The 14,570-nt window shown below is 44.1% G+C and overlaps 7 protein-coding genes across 9 annotated transcripts; 1 reads left to right on the forward strand and 6 right to left on the reverse strand.

The window, feature by feature from the left end:
• Nucleotides 1-377: 377 nt before the first annotated feature.
• Nucleotides 378-2,370, reverse strand: LOC6581856. Its single transcript, XM_002007542.4, has 3 exons — nucleotides 1,908-2,370; nucleotides 1,332-1,827; nucleotides 378-1,269 (listed from the first exon to the last, which is right to left on the reverse strand). Exons 2-3 carry the CDS (start codon nucleotides 1,749-1,751, stop codon nucleotides 802-804), a joined length of 888 nt encoding a protein of 295 aa, XP_002007578.1. The 5' UTR covers nucleotides 1,752-1,827; nucleotides 1,908-2,370; the 3' UTR covers nucleotides 378-801.
• Nucleotides 2,371-3,144: 774 nt separating this feature from the next.
• Nucleotides 3,145-5,776, reverse strand: LOC6581857. 2 transcript variants are annotated; one of them, XM_015162110.3, is made up of 3 exons: nucleotides 5,364-5,776; nucleotides 5,168-5,288; nucleotides 3,145-5,108 (listed from the first exon to the last, which is right to left on the reverse strand). In XM_015162110.3, exons 2-3 carry the CDS (start codon nucleotides 5,234-5,236, stop codon nucleotides 3,321-3,323), a joined length of 1,857 nt encoding a protein of 618 aa, XP_015017596.1. In that variant the 5' UTR covers nucleotides 5,237-5,288; nucleotides 5,364-5,776; the 3' UTR covers nucleotides 3,145-3,320. The 2 variants fall into 2 exon arrangements, with proteins under 2 accessions (XP_015017596.1, XP_032587123.1); XM_032731232.2 differs by having other exon boundaries at nucleotides 5,168-5,301.
• Nucleotides 5,777-6,118: 342 nt separating this feature from the next.
• Nucleotides 6,119-7,917, reverse strand: LOC6581858 (retinoid-inducible serine carboxypeptidase). Its single transcript, XM_002007544.4, has 4 exons — nucleotides 7,806-7,917; nucleotides 6,882-7,670; nucleotides 6,647-6,829; nucleotides 6,119-6,536 (listed from the first exon to the last, which is right to left on the reverse strand). The coding sequence occupies exons 1-4, from the start codon at nucleotides 7,867-7,869 to the stop codon at nucleotides 6,220-6,222; spliced, it is 1,353 nt and encodes a 450-aa protein (XP_002007580.1). The 5' UTR covers nucleotides 7,870-7,917; the 3' UTR covers nucleotides 6,119-6,219.
• Nucleotides 7,918-8,151: 234 nt separating this feature from the next.
• On the reverse strand, nucleotides 8,152-10,118 carry LOC6581859 (retinoid-inducible serine carboxypeptidase). Its single transcript, XM_002007545.4, has 4 exons — nucleotides 9,999-10,118; nucleotides 8,811-9,599; nucleotides 8,576-8,755; nucleotides 8,152-8,507 (listed from the first exon to the last, which is right to left on the reverse strand). Exons 1-4 carry the CDS (start codon nucleotides 10,060-10,062, stop codon nucleotides 8,212-8,214), a joined length of 1,329 nt encoding a protein of 442 aa, XP_002007581.1. The 5' UTR covers nucleotides 10,063-10,118; the 3' UTR covers nucleotides 8,152-8,211.
• A 284-nt stretch (nucleotides 10,119-10,402) lies between these two features.
• LOC6581860 (retinoid-inducible serine carboxypeptidase) lies at nucleotides 10,403-12,006 on the reverse strand. The gene is made up of 4 exons (XM_002007546.3): nucleotides 11,900-12,006; nucleotides 11,057-11,842; nucleotides 10,815-11,000; nucleotides 10,403-10,750 (listed from the first exon to the last, which is right to left on the reverse strand). The coding sequence occupies exons 1-4, from the start codon at nucleotides 11,961-11,963 to the stop codon at nucleotides 10,455-10,457; spliced, it is 1,332 nt and encodes a 443-aa protein (XP_002007582.2). The 5' UTR covers nucleotides 11,964-12,006; the 3' UTR covers nucleotides 10,403-10,454.
• A 357-nt stretch (nucleotides 12,007-12,363) lies between these two features.
• Nucleotides 12,364-13,519, forward strand: LOC6581861 (ras-related protein Rab-14). The gene is made up of 2 exons (XM_002007547.4): nucleotides 12,364-12,631; nucleotides 12,689-13,519. Exons 1-2 carry the CDS (start codon nucleotides 12,452-12,454, stop codon nucleotides 13,142-13,144), a joined length of 636 nt encoding a protein of 211 aa, XP_002007583.3. The 5' UTR covers nucleotides 12,364-12,451; the 3' UTR covers nucleotides 13,145-13,519.
• On the reverse strand, nucleotides 13,335-14,478 carry LOC6581862 (vesicle transport through interaction with t-SNAREs homolog 1A). Of its 2 annotated transcripts, none has more exons than XM_002007548.4 (3): nucleotides 14,282-14,478; nucleotides 13,839-14,225; nucleotides 13,335-13,776 (listed from the first exon to the last, which is right to left on the reverse strand). In XM_002007548.4, exons 1-3 carry the CDS (start codon nucleotides 14,367-14,369, stop codon nucleotides 13,559-13,561), a joined length of 693 nt encoding a protein of 230 aa, XP_002007584.1. In that variant the 5' UTR covers nucleotides 14,370-14,478; the 3' UTR covers nucleotides 13,335-13,558. The 2 variants fall into 2 exon arrangements, with proteins under 2 accessions (XP_002007584.1, XP_015017597.1); XM_015162111.3 differs by having other exon boundaries at nucleotides 13,839-14,228; nucleotides 14,282-14,477.
• Between the last annotated feature and the right edge of the window lie 92 nt (nucleotides 14,479-14,570).

A 14,570-nucleotide genomic window follows, 5' to 3' on the forward strand; every position in this document is an offset into this window, starting at 1 on the left:
AATTAAAGCTGTGCTTGATTTTCACATGCGTAGGACGACAGGTGCAAAATGCTGCAATGACTTAGACCCCAGCCGTTGCAGGCAGCTTGATCTACTCAGCTCGGGCAACCCGTTCGCCGTGATTTGAATTTTTCCATGCGGTTGGGCTGGTAAATGGGCAAAGCAGGCGGCATTCAGACACAGACACAGGCATACACACAAACACAGAGACAGGCACAGACATAGGCACAGGTGCAGTGGCAACAGCTGCTCAAATCATTTGCAAACGCGTTAAGTGCATCACCGGATGGGCGGCAGCCTGCTTGACGAACGGGTGGCCAACACACCTGCTCACACACACATACATAGCTGCTTCACTCACCTGTACAATTTGCTAATTAAGATTTTACAACTCGCTTTTTATTAGTGTTTAGAAAATTGTAGGAAGTGACATCTGAAACATAGTTGATGACAGCTCAAATAAGTTCTTTGGCTTAGCGAATTTCTAGATACATATGATATACATATATCGTCGCATTCCACCGAAATGATCTTTTGTCGAAAAATGTAACTTTACAGAAGTTGTTCTTCTAATTTTGTTATGGTATGTTAGTATACATACGCTTAAATTGAAATTGATTTATTTTTTGTTTTCGAAACTAGAGCGAATTCAGTTGTAATATTTGGCAAATAAACATACGATCATTTCGCGGAAATGCGACGATATCCATAAATCTTGTTGATGGGCAAGATTCAAATATAGACCTGACGCTCTCTTACAGTAAGAAGCTTAACTAACAGTATGTCTCGGCCTGTCCATGTTCACAAGTAGTTATCCACAGTGGATCGCTCGTTGCGATTGATGCGCAGATTGCCCATGCAGCCCTCGAATAGTATGTCGGCGATTGCCTTGCGCGCCAGGATGCGCTGGGTGGGGGCCATCTCTTCGTATTGGATGGCCCAAGATTTGGCCAACGTCTCGGAGGATTCGCTTAACGAAATGTTTGACTTCTGCGATGCAGAACCCTTTAAAACAGTCAATGTGGTTGATGTGGAACATGATGGCTCGTTAAGATCTGAAGCGCTTGTCTCGACATTATCCGTTTTGCCAACATCATTCGATTCCGTAGTCTCGGCCTGCATGGTATCCAAATCATTTTCAAATATTTCAATCTTAGGGCTGAGCAGCAAGCTCTCACTGAACTCGGTTGGTGGAGGTTCAGAGGATGCATTGGTGGGTAACTTGGGTAATGAATTCATTGCACCAGTGTCCAATGGATCCATCATGTACTGCAAAAGTATATACATCAGTATACAATACAATATATAGTGATACACAAACTGCAACTTACATTATATTTTAAATCTAACGCTGGTTGAGGTTTATTATAGGGCTTGCAACGCATCTTGCGTGCTCTGCGCTGAAAGGACTCCTGCGTCAGCAGAAAACTCATATTGTCGTAGAACCATAGTGTGGGCTTGCACAAGTCCGCATGCAGTCCCAACTCTTGTTGCTTCCAAATCCGCATCTGTTCGCGTCTATAGTTTGTACGAAAAATGTTTATGCGACGCCCGACATCGCTTTTAGTTGCAGTCGGTTGAATCTCTCTTAGTTTATTGTGTAAAATATCGTATGATCCGTTTCTTAATTCCTTGTTCCTATAATCCGGATGATGAACGTCCCACAGTTCTGGCATGTCTTGATAGAGTTTCAAAAACTCGCGCCAGAATTGTCGCTTATTAGCAATAAATCGATCTAGCAGCCCTGACATTTTGTGCGGCCAACTTCGCGTTATATGTGCGTTAACAGAGCTCTGTAAGTTAACAGAGTTACAGGTTTTGCGCAAACTACACAGAAGGCGGATATTATTAATATGAAAATGTTTAGTAAATGTTTGATTTGTTTTCAATTTATATCATTCACTTACTTTTTAGCTTATTAAATGCGTATTAAATAAATGTACAATATGCACATACTTGGACAACCTCCTCGTGGCAACACCAATCACAGACTGACGACGACGATGACGGTGGATGTGTGACTCTGTGAGCGCTGCTTGTTGTCGATTGATTGATTGATTAGTTTCGTGTCTGTGTGTCAGCATGTTTGTGTGTATGTGTGCGTTACTTTGCTTTTGCGTTTATTTCTGTGTGCGGCTAGGTAAACTGTCCATCAATCAACAGACGTTCGTGGAAGCGTGTGAGAGTGTGTGTATATGTATGTACATTGACGCATGCATGAGTGTAGGTAATGGGTACGATATGTATTCATTAATTTACTTATATACAAGTCAGTTATGTATATATTGGTCAAATGTATAGACAACTTTACGATTGCTATCAAAACGTTATTTTGTATGGAAAGTTTTGTTTTGAATGTTTATTATGAACTGCCCCGGCGTAACCAACACCACCCTGTGCCACATGGCCAAAACGCAAGTTTGATTGTATGTACATATGTACATATGTATATACATACATGTACATATATACAAATGTATATACACATACGTACGTAGATGAGTACGGATGTAAGTTCGTTTGTATGTATACAAATGTTTGAAATGCCCGTTTTGCTGCCTGTCCAAGCTAAGTCTGCAGCTAAGGGCAGACATGCGCACTAAGAATCAAGCAAACTAGTTAATTTGCTGCCGGCTATGCATTAATACATGGGTTTCAATACACAGCAAGCACAATTGCAATGACAAATCCTAAGTTGAATCAGTTGCATTTAGTGCTGTGAATTGAAGCTGCATGCGTAATGTCACTAAGTGGTAATGTTAAATATTTACATTGGTAAATTAATGGCATACATATATGTACATATAGATATTTACATACACGTTTACTGCTAATTAACATATTTTTTTCGGACAATTATTTACAATGTCACCCTGTGCACAGCACTTGCGTGCATTGCCACCCACCGCACAAACGCACGCACACACAAATGCAATTACACCATGTACCCGTATTGGTGAGCGCACGCTAATTCTGTGAGCGAATGCAAGAGAGTGGCAACCTCGCCTTGTTGTCGGCAACAACAACGGCGGCCACCAACTAAGGGCAGACATGCGCACTGGCAAGCAGCGCATATATTTGGACTGATTTTTTGATTATTTGCATGAGTTGTAGTAGCTGTCTATAGAGATGCAACAGTTGATCTGAATTTGTAGGTGCTATATTTGGTTTGTTGTATTTGGTAAAAGTACACGTAATTAAAAATATACAAGTATTCTATGATTGATTGCATCCATTTGCATCTTCGAGATGTGCTACTAGCTCTTAAATATACACGTGTATCATATATCCGTACACTCATCCATCATATATGACTACTTCTAATCCTTATCGTCGTCCAGCTCCCACAGGACTTCGTCGGCGCGCGTTGTTAATTCAATAAGCCGCGTGTTTTTCCTGAACGTGGCAAACTCTTTCAATAGCTTCAGGTACTTGCGAGCCTCCCCACAGCTAATTATCGATTGACCATTGTTGTTCTTGTCATGCGGCTGCGGCGTTTGCAGCATTAGCTGCTGCTCCTGTTCCAGCCGTCGACGCTTCGGCTGCTGCGGAGGCGGAGTCGCCGTCGGCGTCTGAGATGGCGCCTTAGTCAACGTGGGCATGGGCGGCAACGTGATCATGGGCGTGTCAATCTCTCTCGCTGGACTACGACTTCGTTTGTGCTGGCGCATGGCACGTGTCTGCTCAATGTACTGCTTCTCATCATCCACATTGGCGGCCAATATTTCAGCCAAGGATGTAACGCTGGAACGGCCACCGTTGTCATCATCGTCATCGTCGATGTATTCGCCATCGCTGTCCAATTCCTTCTTGATGCACACAGCTGCATGCTCAGCGACTGGCTGCCCCCTAGTAGCTTCCTCTGCATGCTGCTGCAGCAACTGCTGTTGCTCTTGTTGCTGCTTCGCTAGCTCCAGCGTCAGCTCCACCTCCCGATCGTCCGTATCTGTGGGCTCCGTTTTGATCTCCTGCTTTATGTCTACCTTGGGTGGTGGTATAACTGGTTTCTTCGGTGGCGTAACCACTGGTCGCTGCGTAATGCTCTGCGCCAACGTAGCCAGGGGTATGATGGTCATGGTCTGTGCCCCGGCAGGGGCTACTCCTGGTGGCAAGATAGGCGTGGCCAGCAGCACCTTTTGCGAAGTGCCGGGTGGCACCTGTGGCAGTCGCACAATTTGTGGAAGCGGTTGCAGTATTTGAGCATTTAATTCACTGAGCGAAGGCTTCACATCTTGCTGCTCGAGATCGCAGCTATCGCCGCCACCATCGATATCAACGTCACCTTCGTCGTCGTCCAGATGGCTGCTGTTGCTGACGGTAGCGTTGAAGTCCTCCTCGTCCTCTTCATCCTCGTCCATAAGATCCGGTGCCACGTCTTTAGTTGGCGTGCACTCAGACATCACATCCTTGACTATATCATTGATCTGCACCGAGGAGCTGTGCAAGTACGCAAACTTCAATAGTTTCGTATCGTTGTGGTGTATGCCGTAGGTGGTACGAAACTTGTCGCACCACTCCTGATGCGGAAAGAAGTTGTTCAGGCCCATAGAGCTCTTGAATTGCAATGCCATCTTCTGTATCAGTCCATCCGATATGATGAAGTCCTTGTAGTACATCATGCGGCGTATCCACTCGAAGACAGCCTTGCCCAGCATCGATACCCTCACCACCTTCAGTTCTTGCGTTTTGTTGTCTTGGCAGCGTCTGGTGCGCTGCTCCCATGCCCGCATCACTTGCTCCTTCTGTTGCACGATGCGTTTGATCTGATCCGGACTGCAGTGGAACATTCGGCCCACATGCTTGTACACCGGCTGTCGATCATATTCTCGCAGAGCAGCCACCTTTTCATTTAGCGCTAAGACATTTTTTCGCTTGATGCGATTATCAAAAGCAATCCTATCCGAAGGATTCAATGGCGGCAATGGTGGCGACTGGCGCGTTACTGTTGCCTTTGATGCTGTTGGTGGTGTTTTGGCTGTTGTCGTTATCGCTTTGGATGTTGTTACTGTTGCTTTGGTTGCTGTTGCAATTGGTGTTGATGCTGCTGTTACCACTGCTGCTGTTGTTGCTGGTTTAATTGGCTTTTCCTCAACATCAGCTGTAACTGGCTACAAAGACAAACTCATCAAGGTTAATATCAGCACAGCAAAAAAATAACATTGTTTACCTTTTGTTTATCGCTGCCTTTTTGAGCCTTTTGCTCTTTGTGCTGCTTGCGTTTGTCGCGCACACGCATTGCCGTATTTGCGGTTATTTAATTCCTTCAAAATTATATTATTTAATTGCACCTAAAACGATACGCTAAATGTTATTGCCCGTTGTTGTTTTAAGCATTATTGTTTTGTTTTGCTGCGCTGACTCACCCTGTGCACTGCAACCTATTCCCTGCGCTCTCTTTAACGCACGATTCTGTTATGGGCACACATGCATACGTGGGCTACATATGTATGCGTGTGTCTGTGTGTGACTGAGTGCGTCCGTGTGAGATGGCTACGATTATGCGCGTTGACAGCAACAAAACGTCGCCTGTTCTTGATTTTTCTTTTTCTCTTTTCTGGCGTTTTGTTTGTAGTTTCGTATGCACTTTTCTTTACACTTTTTATTCTTATTGTTGTTTAGAAGCAGAGTTAATGCATGCGCACACGTGTTCAATTGTTTATAAATTTTTTCCGACTAGAACAGCGTTTTATATGTATAAAAATAGCTGCCCACCCGCTGCCAGCGGCTGCCGTTTTCATTCTGCTGCTCCGTGTGTTTGTTCGTTGTGTGAACGCGAATGCGCATTGAGAGTACTTTTCTGCGCCGGCGGAGAGCTTCGTGATAAGCGTCCAAGCAGCGCGCACTTTAACTTGTGTGCGTGTATGTAAGTGAGTATTGATGTGTGTGTGTGTGCTACAACGTCAGATAATGGCAGCAGCAAACGCAAGCACACACACACACTCACGTTTGTATATGAAGGCTAGAGCGAGAGAGGGTTGCAATTTTCCATTTATATTTACCAATTCGCTCTCGCATTGCATTGCGCATGCGAGAACTTTACGAACGGCAGCACGAATTTGATATACATTTGACTCAACTTGTTTAAGACTCAATTCGATCGCATCAAAACGATTTAAACTTTAGCATGCATAACTAACTGTCTGTTTATATTTGTATAAATCATATATATATATATACTATGTATGTTACATGTTTAAATTGAATTCGTTATTTGATTCATTACAAACGTCCTCGCCTATCTAAACCAAATTTCGTATAATGTTGCAGAATATGTGACATGGCAGCTGGATTGTCAGCGGGCAACATATGACCGGAGCGTTTTACCCAGAACATGCTGAAATTTCCAGCTGCTTTCTGGTATCCCTCCAGCACGTGATCCACGGTTATGCCAACGCGAGGGCTACTCAAATATTTGTCCCTATCATTCCATTTCATACTGCCAATCCAGTTGACCGCACCGAGCGTGGCACATATCAAGTCCAAGCTGCCCGAATAGACACCAACTTGAACAGTTGTGCTGTTGAGCAGCTCCTCAACTATGCCAACACAATATTGTTATAAAATATATCAATTCCATATACAATACATGTACATATGCATATTCATACTTTCTACATACATATGTACATATGTCAAAGCGACCTACCAATATGAACAGCTGGCTTCATAAGGTCGCCCATAAGTTGGTTGAAAGTTGTCTTACGTTGCGCGCCCCACGTGATGTCGGTTATGTCAAGAGCTTCGGTTACAGGTCCCCGCATCAGATCCTCTAGCAGTTTAACTCGATCCTCATTAATGTCAAAATGCACCAAGGTATTATACATGCGCTCTATAAATACAGCTTTAGAAATAGTTTATTAATTTGGAAAGTCATAGCTCACCTTCCGGATTCATTTCTGCCAACAGCCTCAGATACTTATCACCGCGTGTGGGCTTCTCCACATTATAGAAATCCACACCCTTCGATTCACGGAGTACCACCGATTGCGTGAGGCTCCATTGAAGTGTGGCCTGTGTCCACTTTTCACCATCAACCAGGTTCTTGGTCTTCAAAGCTGCGGCTTCGATTTTATCATGGCCATCCTGATCGACAATGCCTAACTGGAGCAGGTAAGGCGCCCAGGAAAGCACAGAGTCAATGGGGGATGTCCAGGGATCACCGAGAGCTACTGACTGGAAGTTGCTCTCGATCTCACCTCGTTGTATGGCATAGTACAGCTCCAGAGCAAACTCCGGTGCCATTTTGCCTCCATAACTCTCACAGAAAATATGCAAAGGCGTTTGCTTAAACTCCGGATGCAACGCATAGAAGCCCTTCATGAGCTCCACCAGATCCAAAGCGATTTGCTTGTTGGTGGTGGTGTAATAAGAAGAGCTATCCACATAGCTGAAGCCACTGCCAACAGGACTATCAATGAATAGCACATTCATGTCCTTTACCCATGTCCACTCTCGATAGTCGCCATATAAATCAACCGGACCCAACTCCTCGAAGTTGCCAAAGCCCGTGGATGAAGAACCTGGACCACCTTGCAACCAAATGGCCAAGGGCCGATCGGCATACTTGGTGACATTGGCTGTGGTATAGTAAAGCCAGTAGAACATGTGGGCGCCCTCTCGAACATCCACAAAGCCCCAATCCTGTTCGCCTGGCCCATAGCCCGTGCGGGCTACAAAGAGAATTTATTGGCTTTGTATTTCTTCCACCTCTAGCTCCCGATTGGCAAATAAACTGGATTCTATCACTGCCTAAGCACAGTTGGATGTCTGCCAAATTGAGGTCGCACTGCTACAGTTCCACTTACCGTTGACGGCCCCATAGTTGAAGAGTGCTAGAAGTACAGCAAAGCTGATTAAGAGTCCACTCATTTTGCACTACTTGCGACCGAACAGTTCGGACTGTATCGACCGTCTGATCCTAGGTAAATCCACACACAACAAAGGTAAGCAGATTCCAACTCTATAGCGTGTGGGCAAGGCATTAAAAATAAACAAATATCACGATAAATAGTGATCGTAACTACAGATTTGTCCTCAGTTCTTTACGAGTGATGAGCTAAGCGTGGACATTTATTATTATTGAAGTCAGTAAGTCAGTTACTTAATACACACTTGCGTTAGTCTCTTATCGGAGTCGTGCTTTAATGAGTCTCAGTTTTCAATTAACTTTATTTGTTGCTATATTGGAACATATGTATATGACTTCTAACTCTATCCAAAGCCTGTGAATTCACGCAGGATGTGGCTCATGGCGGCGGGATTGTCAGCGGGCACCATATGACCAGAGCGATTTACCCAGAACATGGTGAAATTTCCAGCTGCTTTCTGGTATCCCTCCAGCACGCGGTCCACCGTGATGCCGACGCGAGGATTGCTCAAATATTTGGTCTTATCATTCCAGTTCATACTGTCAATCCAGTTGACCGCACCGGGCGTGGCACATATCAAGTCCAAGCCACCCGAAAAGACACCAACTCGAACAGTTGTGCTGTTGAGGAGCTCCTCAACTGTGCAAACACAATATTAAATTTTATATACTTTCTATATATATATGCATATATGTACCAAGACCTACCAATATGAACAGCTGGCTTCATAAAGTCGCCCATAAGTTTGTTAAAAGTTGTCCCACTTTGCGCGTCCCACTTGATGGTTAAGTTAAGTGCTTTGGTTACGGGTCCCCGCATCAGATCCTCTAGCAGTTTATCTCGATCCTCATCAATATCAAAATGCACCAAGGTGTGATACATGCGCTCTATAAATATGCATAGCTTTAAAAACAGTTATTCAGTTGGAAAGTTGTAGCTCACCTTCCGGATTCATCTCTACCAACAGCCTCAGATACTTATCCCCCCGTGTGGGAGTCTCTACATTGTAAAAATCCACGCCCTTCGATTCACGGAGTACCACCGATTGCGTGAGGCTCCATTGAAGTGTGGCCTGTGTCCACTTTTCACCATCAACCAGGTTCTTGGTCTTCAAAGCTGCAGCTTCGATTTTATCATGGCCATCCTGATCGACAATGCCTAACTGGAGCAGATAAGGCGCCCAGGAAAGCACAGAGTCAATGGGGGATGTCCAGGGATCACCGAGAGCTACTGACTGGAAGTTGCTCTCGATCTCACCTCGTTGTATGGCATAGTACAGCTCCAGAGCAAACTCCGGTGCCATTTTGCCTCCATAACTCTCACAGAAAATATGCAAAGGCGTTTGCTTAAACTCCGGATGCAACGCATAGAAGCCCTTCATGAACTCCACCAGATCCAAAGCGATTTGCTTGTTGTTGGTGGTGTAGTAAGAAGAACCATCCACATAGCTGAAGCCAGTGCCTACGGGATTGTCAATGAATATAACATTCATATCCTTGACCCAAGTCCATTCGCGATAGCTGCCATCTAGCTGCAAGGGTCCCAGCTCCTCGAAGTTGCCATAGCCTGTGGAAGAAGCACCTGGACCACCTTGCAACCAAATGGCCAAGGGCCGATCGGCATACTTGGTGACATTGGCTGTGGTGTAGTAGAGCCAATAGAACATGTGGGCGCCCTCACGAACATCCACGAATCCCCAATCCTGTTCGCCTGGCCCATAGCCCGCGCGGGCTATAAAGAGAATTTATTGAAATTAAATTAGTATGCAGTAAGAACAATTTAGAGGACAATCAGTCGACGTTTTTCAATATATAATTAAATAGAGTTACATTTGTTTGAGTGTTCTTTATATATATTGATAGCAGCTGGAATGATAAGATAACTATCAGTTTGATTGAAGATCTCAAATTGTTCTAGGATCTTTTGTTGTAGGATCTGTTTGAGTATTTCTACATAATCTACTCGAGTAGGTACTGGATAGGTATATGCAAAATTCTATCAAATTCATTTAAAACACATGCTCTTTCTTCGAATTCCTAACACCCAATACGCATATAAAGTGTTCTTTCAACGAGTAAACACAGTTGGATGTCTGCCAAATTGAGGTCGCACTGCTACAGTTCCACTTACCGTTGACGGCCCCAGAGTTGAAGAGTGCTAGAAGCACGGCAAAGCTGATTAAGAGTCCACTCATTTTGCACTACTTGCGACCGAACTGTTCGGACTGTGTCGACCGTCTGATCGTAGGAAAATCCACTCACAACAAAGGTAAACATATTCCAACTCTTTGCTTGAGTGACGTGTGGGCAAGAGAAGCATATCAGATCGTAATTGCGGATATGTGCAGATATGTCTTCAGGTCTGCACGAGTGATGAGTTAAGCGTGGGCATTTATTTATTTATGGCTGATATTTTCTAAAGTGCTTACCATATCACCTGCATTCATAAATTTAACTAAGGCCAATAAGTTAGCTACTTAATGCACTTGCGTTTACGTATTTTTTTTTCTTATCGGAGTCATGCTTGAATGGGGCTTTCAGTTTTCAATTAACTTTATTTGCTGATTTTCTGCAAGACTAATTAACTCTATCCGAAACCTGTGAATTCGCGCAGGACATGGCTCATGGCGGCGGGATTGTCGGCAGGCGCCATATGACCAGATCTATTTATCCAATACATGGTAAAGTTTCCGCCCGACTTCTGGTAGCCCTCCAAAATGCGATCCACACTGATCGCAACACGTGGAGCAGCCAGATACTCTTCTCTTCTGGACCAGTTCAGCTTGTCTATCCAGTTTACTGTGCCAGGCGTGGCACAGATCAGATCCAAGCCTCCCGAGAACACGCCCACTTTCAAAGGAGTGTTGTCCAGCAGCTCATCAACTGCATATAGAATATATGAAGAATTATATAATTTAGTTTTCTATTAGAAACAACTATTACTTACCAATGTGTATAACGGGCTTCATGAAGTCAGTTTTATGAATATCAAAAGTCGCGTCACTCTGTGAGCCCCATTTAACATTGGGGGGTATGCCTAGAGTCTCAGCTACAGGTCCGCGCATTAGATTCTGCAGCAGCTCATCACGATCTTCATCGATGTCGTACTTCACAATGGTGCGGTACATGCGGTCTGTAAACAGGCATTCATTGTACTCAACTTTACTTGATCATATTTTCGTTACTCACCTGTGGGCGTCTGCAACATCTGGCGTTGATAGCGATCACCCCGCGTCTGCTTGAGCACATTATAGAAATCAACGCCCTTTGAGGCTTTCATTACCTCCCATTGAGTGTTGCCCCACTGTGCAGTGGATTGTATCCAACGCTCGTTGGCCACCAGATCGGCAGTAAAATTTGCCGCCTCCATGATGGCATTATAGCCATCATGATCCACGATGCCCATTTCGAGCAAAAATGGACCCCATGCCAGTACCGAGTCAATGGGCGACGTCCAAGGATCTCCTAGAGCCACAGAAATCAAATTGCTTTTAATCTCTCCTCGTTGATTAGCGTAGTAAAGCTCTAAAGCGAACTCTGGGGCCATTTTCCCGCCGTAGCTTTCGCAAAAGATATGCAACGGAACTGTTTCAAAATCCGGATGCAGGGCATAGAAACCCTTCATTAGTTCAACCAGATCCAACGCAATTTCTTTATTCGTAGCCGTATAGTGAGCAGTGTTATCCACATAGCTGAAGCCACTACCCACAGGATTGTCAATGAATAGGACATTCATGTCCTTTACCCATGTCCACTCTCGATAGTCGCCATATAAATCAACCGGACCCAACTCCTCAAAGTTGCCATAGCCCGTAGATGAGGCACCTGGACCACCTTGCAACCAAATGGCCAAGGGCCGATCAGTATACTTGCTGACATTGGCTGTGGTGTAGTATAGCCAGTAGAACATATGGGCGCCAGGACGTACATCCACATAGCCCCAGTCCTGTTCGCCTGGTCCATAGCCAGGCTTACCTAATATTTTCGATATTGTCAGTTAAAATTAGTATTTTATTTCTTGTTTAAACTTACCAAGTGCCAGAGTTGCGTAGCATAGCAAAACTATTGCTAACATTGGAATTGCAGACGCCATCATCCGTTAAAGCCAGCAGCTCACGGCGCTTTGACGATCGCTAGAGCGTTGATGACCATTTTAATGGAATGGCTTATCAGGAATGTCAATACCTGTCAATCTTGATAAGCGGTTTTAGTAGTGCAGTTTAAAGCGCGCTACTGTAATCGATTTATTATCAACAATTAGCAAACCTAATAGCAAATTATCAATTGACATAGACTCAGCGAGCATATAAGTAAACGACTTACTCAATAATGGAAGAATGAAAAATACAGAAAATATGTTTACAGGATACAATCAGAAGCTAATCGTTTAAAAAACTGCCAGTTCGCAATGCTACTTTAAAATGTGTTATCGATAACAGCAACATTAAACTAGCGAAATAAATATCAGTGGCAGCACCGGTAAAACAGCTGTTGGTGCTCTCTCTGTGTTGTTATATTTCTTTGTGTCTGGCGGCAGGTGTGGGTGGGTATTAATTAAATTATATTTTACAATCCATCAACGACATGGCTTCGGTGCGCATACCAAAGCAAAAGGTTATACTTTGCGGTGATTATGGCGTAGGAAAGAGCTCCCTATTCAGACGCTTCACAAACAATACATTTATCACTGAGACGGACCGCAAGTCGACGCTGGGCCTAGATCACATAGACCGCGAATACAATGTGGGCGAAAAACAAATTAAGGTACGTTTTATTGTGTATTAATATAACACAAGGCTGATTTCAATAAAATCTGGGCAGCTGCAATTGTGGGACACTGGCGGCATGGAGCGCGTGGCGTCTGTGACCTCATCCTATTACAAATTTGCAGAGGGTGCTATACTGGTATTTGCCTTGGACAATGCGGCGTCGTTTCATTCCTTGTCGCAGCACTTGCTAGATATAGTCACATATGCGGAGAATGCCAAAATCTTTATATGCGGCAATAAGTGCGATCTGGAAGGACGCGAGCCAGAGGTAAGCGATGAGGAAGTCGAAGCCTTTTGTGAGCAGTGCCACAGCCTGATTAGTGCAACCTACAAGACATCCTGTCGCACGGGCAAGGGTATTGAGGAAATGTTCCAGGACATCTCACGTCAACTGGTGCAAGCCAATCGTTCCAAAATGGAGCTTCAGGCACTCGAACGACAAAGCTTTCAAGTGGACAAAACAAACCAGGCAGAGATCAACGAGGATACCTCCTCGTGCAGCTGCTAGCAGTTGGGAAACATTGAGTTTGGCTAATTCGTTGGCGCTTAACGCTGAACTCAATGCATTTTGAATAATTTATTTAATTTATTAATGCCAAACACTTGGTTAGTTTTATTATTATTTGTAAATATTCACTGCGAATTTAATGCTACAACGTCCTAAAATGATATATTTATATAAATTCAATATGATATAGTTATTATTTATATGCGCCCAGACACAAAAGCCAACAATTTATTCTTTAAATACATTTAACATTCATATGTGCATGAACAAGGGGCATAAGTCATAGTAAATTAAGCTTTGTAGTTTAGTGTTTAAAGTTTCTTCAATATACATAACTAACTCACATTTGAAACTAATAATAAATAAACAATTAACTCAACAAGGAATGCGCTAATGTGTTTTATAGCCGCAAAACTATGATGTGGCCGCTGTGGAGCTGGGTGCAAATGTTAAATAGAGGCTCACTCCAACAGCAACCACGAAGCAAATCCCAACGCCATAGAGGACGACCTTTTCGCGCAGTGCGCGCAGCATCATCGAATTAAGGGTTCGGGAGGCGCGTCCTAAATCGGCATTCGTTTCCCTTAGACGAGCGCGTGCGCCCTGCAACGTCTCGCGTTGATGATGTAAATCTATCAAGATTAGGGAAACGTATGACAAAAAGTTAAATGAAAGCTAATACAAATATAAATACCATTGAGAACTTGTGCGCCTAGTGCTTCTGTTTCAATAGCTACACGATATCCCTCATTTAGTCGATTGCCGGTGCGTTCAATGCGCTCGGAGTTTTCGAGCAATCGCTGGCGCTGATCATTGCTGATGGCTACATCCTCGTAGTAGTCGCCGCCGCCAGCTAAATCGAGGGTCGTGAAACTGTTTGCCTGTGATCGTAATCTGTCTTTCGTTTGTTTGTACTCCCCTTGCAGGCGCTTCAGCTCCGCCTGGGCGACCTGGATTTTATTATTGAAGTTACTGCGCTGCAATGGATTCAGCTCGCGCACCTCCAGGCCCATTTGCTCGAGCAGCTCCTGTGCTTCGGACAGGCTGCCATCGATTTTGGTGCACAGTTCATTGCGTTCGGCTGCTATTGGGGGGTTTATCAAACTGCTTGTAAAAATATGTTTGAGTTGCACTCACTTGCGTTCTGCTGCAGACGACCAATATGTGCCGTTATTTCGGCAATTAGCGCTGCGTATTGCTGTTCATATTGCTCAAGAAGCGACATTTGTGTTTTATTTAAATTGCTCTTAAATTTTTGTCAATTTGCAAAAATCTGCTTACAAATTTGCTGCTTCTGTTTTGTTTATCATTTCAGTCACCAAATGCCATTCACAACGAACACAGTAGTGTTGTAAAGTGCAAACATGGGCGTTGCCAGACTTGTGCAATCGGACTCAACTAGTCTTTTTGAATAAAAATTCGTTTT

This window comes from Drosophila mojavensis, unplaced genomic scaffold (assembly GCF_018153725.1).
Source record: "Drosophila mojavensis isolate 15081-1352.22 unplaced genomic scaffold, ASM1815372v1 contig_74, whole genome shotgun sequence".
NCBI classification, from domain to species: Eukaryota; Metazoa; Arthropoda; class Insecta; order Diptera; family Drosophilidae; genus Drosophila; species Drosophila mojavensis.

Excerpts from the sequence above, each read along its gene's own strand:
- LOC6581856 (XM_002007542.4), bottom strand. The coding sequence starts at position 1,751 with ATGTCAGGGCTGCTAGATCGATTTATTGCTAATAAGCGACAATTCTGG. Across the intron at positions 1,270-1,331 it reads CGTTAGATTTAAAATATAAT|TACATGATGGATCCATTGGA; the intron begins GTAAGTTGCAGT and ends ATACTTTTGCAG.
- LOC6581857 (XM_015162110.3), bottom strand. The coding sequence starts at position 5,236 with ATGCGTGTGCGCGACAAACGCAAGCAGCACAAAGAGCAAAAGGCTCAA. Across the intron at positions 5,109-5,167 it reads AAGGCAGCGATAAACAAAAG|CCAGTTACAGCTGATGTTGA; the intron begins GTAAACAATGTT and ends TTGTCTTTGTAG.
- LOC6581858 (XM_002007544.4), bottom strand. The coding sequence starts at position 7,869 with ATGAGTGGACTCTTAATCAGCTTTGCTGTACTTCTAGCACTCTTCAAC. Across the intron at positions 7,671-7,805 it reads CAACTATGGGGCCGTCAACG|CCCGCACGGGCTATGGGCCA; the intron begins GTAAGTGGAACT and ends TTCTCTTTGTAG. Across the intron at positions 6,830-6,881 it reads GGCAGAAATGAATCCGGAAG|AGCGCATGTATAATACCTTG; the intron begins GTGAGCTATGAC and ends CTGTATTTATAG.
- LOC6581859 (XM_002007545.4), bottom strand. The coding sequence starts at position 10,062 with ATGAGTGGACTCTTAATCAGCTTTGCCGTGCTTCTAGCACTCTTCAAC. Across the intron at positions 9,600-9,998 it reads CAACTCTGGGGCCGTCAACG|CCCGCGCGGGCTATGGGCCA; the intron begins GTAAGTGGAACT and ends TTCTCTTTATAG. Across the intron at positions 8,508-8,575 it reads GAAGCCAGCTGTTCATATTG|TTGAGGAGCTCCTCAACAGC; the intron begins GTAGGTCTTGGT and ends GTGTTTGCACAG.
- LOC6581860 (XM_002007546.3), bottom strand. The coding sequence starts at position 11,963 with ATGATGGCGTCTGCAATTCCAATGTTAGCAATAGTTTTGCTATGCTAC. Across the intron at positions 11,843-11,899 it reads CTACGCAACTCTGGCACTTG|GTAAGCCTGGCTATGGACCA; the intron begins GTAAGTTTAAAC and ends CGAAAATATTAG. Across the intron at positions 11,001-11,056 it reads GATGTTGCAGACGCCCACAG|ACCGCATGTACCGCACCATT; the intron begins GTGAGTAACGAA and ends GCCTGTTTACAG.
- LOC6581861 (XM_002007547.4), top strand. The coding sequence starts at position 12,452 with ATGGCTTCGGTGCGCATACCAAAGCAAAAGGTTATACTTTGCGGTGAT. Across the intron at positions 12,632-12,688 it reads TGGGCGAAAAACAAATTAAG|CTGCAATTGTGGGACACTGG; the intron begins GTACGTTTTATT and ends AAATCTGGGCAG.
- LOC6581862 (XM_015162111.3), bottom strand. The coding sequence starts at position 14,369 with ATGTCGCTTCTTGAGCAATATGAACAGCAATACGCAGCGCTAATTGCC. Across the intron at positions 14,229-14,281 it reads TCGTCTGCAGCAGAACGCAA|CAGCCGAACGCAATGAACTG; the intron begins GTGAGTGCAACT and ends ACCCCCCAATAG. Across the intron at positions 13,777-13,838 it reads AGGCGCACAAGTTCTCAATG|ATTTACATCATCAACGCGAG; the intron begins GTATTTATATTT and ends TAATCTTGATAG.